Source organism: Microtus oregoni, unplaced genomic scaffold (assembly GCF_018167655.1).
Source record: "Microtus oregoni isolate MIOR12 unplaced genomic scaffold, Mior012 000013F_ref0000133, whole genome shotgun sequence".
In the NCBI taxonomy this organism is placed as follows: Eukaryota; Metazoa; Chordata; class Mammalia; order Rodentia; family Cricetidae; genus Microtus; species Microtus oregoni.
The window spans coordinates 37007675-37012288 of record NW_024543072.1 but is presented as its reverse complement, the minus strand read 5'-3'; the positions used below and the strand labels follow the sequence as shown (position 1 = coordinate 37012288).

General features: G+C 41.8%; 1 protein-coding gene across 1 annotated transcript; it reads right to left on the bottom strand.

The window, feature by feature from the left end:
• Positions 1-3649: 3649 nt before the first annotated feature.
• LOC121455256 (60S ribosomal protein L17-like) lies at positions 3650-4248 on the bottom strand. Its single transcript, XM_041662892.1, has one exon. It carries the CDS (start codon positions 4246-4248, stop codon positions 3694-3696), a length of 555 nt encoding a protein of 184 aa, XP_041518826.1. The 3' UTR covers positions 3650-3693.
• Positions 4249-4614: the final 366 nt, after the last annotated feature.

Sequence of the window (4614 nt, the reverse complement as noted above, 5' to 3'; positions counted from 1 at the left end):
CCTCTTGAAGAGGCCAATTCAGATGCCAAGATTCTGGGGTAATGATACTTACATCCGCACCTGTGTCTAATAAGCCTTCAATAAAAGTGCCATTTATACAGACTCTTAGCTTTGGTCTTTGATCATTAATAGAAGTCTGCCAAAATATACGTTTACTCTTTCCTACTGGGTTTTTTGACTCATCTTCCACACGTATTTCATCATTTAGACCAGTATTACTTTTTACAGCAGAAATTGGAGCTTTTAATTTTCTTGGTGAGGCACGTTCTCCACTGTGACTGGGAATGACTGGGCCACTGTTGGCTTGGGGGCCTGCGAGAGGCCCCCCAAGGAGTTTCCCGATGATATCGGATTGCCCCGTCTGTCTGTTGTTGACCTATGTCGTTGGACCAATGCCGGCCTTTACTGCATCTCCTACATATACCTGAAGGCCTAGGTCTCCTATTTTTGTCATTCCCAGAAGAGATATTATTCCTAGAAATTCTTTGCCTGCAATTACTTTGCAAATGTCCTATTTTACCACAATTAAAACACCTGGCAGTTTGATGTCTCCTCATTGCTTTGGAAATTGCTTCTCCTACCCAAGATTCATCATTATAGCTAAACGTCTCAACATTCATCGTATGCTGAATCCATTCATCCATAGGTGCTGATCTAGACTTTAAAGGCCCAATTATCTTTTTGCATTCTATGTTTGCATTCTCAAAAGCTAGAGATTCAAGAAGTATTCGTCTAGCTTCTGGGTCTGTTACCCCTATGTCCAAAGCCTTAATTAATCTTTGCAAAAAGTCAATAAAAGGTTCTCGCTGTCCCTGCCTAATTCTGGTATATGATTCAACCCTTTTTGCTGGATCTTGTATCCTATTCCAAGCATTTAAAGCTGCTTGGTGACATAGACACAGTACTTCATCGTCATAAATAGCTTGGACCTGTGGCTCAGCATATTCTCCTGCACCAAGAATTTGATCTTGGGAAACCTCAACACCTTTTGCTCTTCCTTGCTGTTCCATATGTTTGGATTCTTCTCTGAAATAGATTCCAAACATCAAGGAAGGTCCATTATCTAAAACTGCACACACTAACTGATGGAAATCATGGGGGGTAGCTCTAGCATTAGAAGCCCAAGTCCTTATCATTTCCTTTACATATGCATTGTGCAAGCCAAAATTAACAACAGCTTGCTTAATTTCTTTCAGATCATTCATTGCTATTGGCATCCATCTAGCTTCTCTGACTCCCTTTGAGCCTTTAGAAGTTGATGCTTTTTCAGAATTAAGTATAGGGTATGTCGCTAGAATTCTGGGTAAGCCAGTTCTAATAGCTGGTGGAGGCATTGTATCCTGTCCTTGTGCCTCCTTACTCTGTTCACCAGCTGCAATAATTTCCCCAATCTTTTCAAATCTTTTTATCATTGTCTCTCTTAAATCCTGAATCTCCTGACCTGTATATATTTCCAGTGATTTCACTGAGGTATCAATTTTTTGGTCCCCATTCTGCACCTGTGATTCCAAAGCTTTAATTTTTTCCTTCAAAGATAACATGTCCTCCTTAAACTTTTCTTGTATATCATGTAGATTCCCATCTTGGAGGTACATTCTGTCTGTTACCTTATCAAAACTTTGTGATAAAGTGTGAAGGTCAAATTCAACAGCCTGAACCCTTTCAGGTAACTTTCTAATACCCTTGGATATGGAATCAATTTTGTCTGTCATAGTATCCACTTGTTCAGATAACCTCTGATTTTCAATAATTTTAATCCTGTCAATTAGTTGTTCATTATTAGTTCGTAAAGATTCTATCATTCTTAGGAGTGCCATATTCTTCTGTTCATTATTAGTTTGTAAAGATTCTATCGTTTTTAGGAGTGCCATATTCTTCTGTTCATTATTAGTACGTAAAGATTCAATCGTTCTTAGGAGTGCCATATTCTTCTGTTCATTATTAGTACGTAAAGATTCAATCGTTCTTAGGAGTGCCATATTCTTCCTTAATGATAGAATATGGAAAAGAAAACTGAGGCCTAGTAACAAGCAAATTAAGGTATCCCCATAATCATATAAACCTTGTATGATGTAATTCATTGTATTAGTAAATATAAGTTTACTAATCCATTGTATTAGTGAAAACAAAGCAGTAAAATTTGCGTTAGAAACGAAAACTGCCATATTACCTATTATCCAGCAGGTGGCGCTGTTGCAGAGTCGCGGTGAAAACATGGTCCTGTTTCAGTGCCTTAGTAGATGTTAAAAACTGGAAAATGCAAGTTTCTCAACAAAGTAAATGTAATTAAATCAATTCCAGAGACGGAACCAGAAACCCAGAATCCAGGGGTAGAGAAGAGCAATCTGGAAGCCGCTTATGCCTCCACGTGACAGAGTCACCCTGAGGGGTTGCAGCTTTCAGCAACCGCATGCTCTGGTTCGTGCCACTTAAGAGCTGTGCTTGCAAGGGAGATTTAAAAACGACTCAGAAAAGAGCAAACCACGCAGGCAGAGACTATGCGGGCCTGTGGAGTTTAAATCCACATGGGGAGTCCAATGCCGCCTCTGCAAGGCACAGGCGGTGGCTGAGGAAGGGAGGGCTCCTGCCAAGCCGAACTCGCGGCCGCCAAGCCGAACTCGCGGCTGCGAGCGGGGAAATGAGAGGTTCTGAAACCAAACGTTGGGTGCCAAAATGAAGGCGTAAGTCACAAACAATGCCACACCAATTCGGGGTTATGATTATTAGGGTGGTATTTAATTAAAGGGGAAAAAACTTACAGATCACTGTCCCAGGCAACAGCCCTCTACGCAACCAGGAAAGGAGTCTAGTTGCTGGCGGAACAGGAAGTGAAGAGAGAGAGGAGAGGGAAGTGGCCGCTTTTTTTAAAAAAAAAAAGGAGAGAAACCACGCCCCAATGGGCTGGTACCTCAGCGGTGATAGGCTGGAGGAGTGGGAGGACCTCCCGCAACAGGGAAGTAGAAAAAAACAAGATCTCCTGAGTAAATTGAGAGCATGAAGACCATTGGTGAGGGTTGAAGGGGAGGGGAGAGGAAAGGAGGGGAACAGAGGAAAATGTAGAGCTCAATAAAATCAATAAAAAAAATTCTTAATAAAAACAAGCAAAAAGAAAAAGAAGAACAGCAAAAACCATTGGCTATAAATGTGAAGTGGGCAGGAAGGAAAAGAAGAAAGCAGCATTTGGTGCTCACCAGAGCCAGACAACACGCCAAATGCTTTATACATCCAAACTTCAGGGAGCCAACAAACCCCTGAATTGCAGCTGTCCATAAATTATAGAACTGAGAACTGAGGCCCAGTCTACTTAGCAAGGAGGCTTCAAGTTCATAAATAAATATAAAGGGTTCAGATAGTGATATGGACAGGAAGAAAGAAATGCTTCCCAAGAGAAGGACATTTAAAGAAAGGAGTGAGAGACTAGACAGAAAAATTCTCCAGCTTTAAGGTTAGGCTCAGCCACCTGTGTAGGGCTATAAGGATGCATGCAGCACGAAGATGCGGACTTCTCAGAAGAACCTCGACACACCTATAGCATACATGTTAATCCACAACGTTTTTAATTGTGGATACCTTCCCCCAGTCTGAGAAACAAGTCATGTAGAGTTCTCATACTTACAAGAACTTTTCTGTCTGTTTTTGATATAGGGTCTTTTTTTTTTTTTTACTTTTATCTGCATTTATTTCATGTTGAATTTATTCCCGTGCCATAAGTTTTTGTTTCTTCAGTTTCTTCTGGGATATCTTTTTCTTCTGTGCAACCTCCTCTTCTGGCTTTGGAACAATCTGTTCCTTTTCAGTGAGGATCATCTCGATGTGGCAGGGGGAGATCATGTATGGGTTAATCCGGCCATGAGCTCTGTAAGTTTGTCGGCGCATCTTAGGTGCCTTGTTCACCTGGATGTGCTCAATGACCAGAGAGTCCACATCTAAACCCTTCAGTTCAGCATTGCTCTCTGCATTTTTCAGCATGTGCAGCAAAAATTCTGCACTCCTTTTAGGCCACCGACCCCGTGTCCAGCCCCACTGTTTGGCCTGGGTGCACCTACCGACTCCACCATTGTACCGTCGGAATGGCACACACTGCTTCTTCAAAGTGACATCTTTCAGATACTTGGTGGCTTTTCGGATATGCATACCCTTGATGTCCTGGGCCGTTTCACGGGTGTTCTTAAAGTGAACCCGAAGGTTTGATCCTCTCAATTTGCATGATTTTGTAGGGTTTTCTGGGTCAAGAGAGTAGCGAACCATCTTCACAGGTCACCTCTGGCTGCTTACAGGAAGAGCTTGATATAGGGTCTTACTGTGTACTTTTGAGTGGCCTGGAACTTACTGTATAGCACAGGCCAGTCTCAAATTCAGAGATTTGTCTGTCTCTACCTCTTCAGTGCTAGGACTAACAATGCATGCTTGCAATCATGAAAACTTAATGTCAAGTTTCCTTGTTTTCTTCTTATACTAACAGGGCATGCCCAGGAAGGAAGATAACTCATGTACCACACATCTCATTTTAAAAGGATGAGCCATTAGAAGAGTGGGAAGATAGGGCACAGACAGGAAGAAAGTACTGACAAAAGCAAGCATGTGATGAAAGAATCACATCCAGAATGCATTCCT

Bases quoted from the DNA above. Each gene is read 5' to 3' on its own strand.
- LOC121455256 (XM_041662892.1), bottom strand. From the start codon at position 4,248: ATGGTTCGCTACTCTCTTGACCCAGAAAACCCTACAAAATCATGCAAA.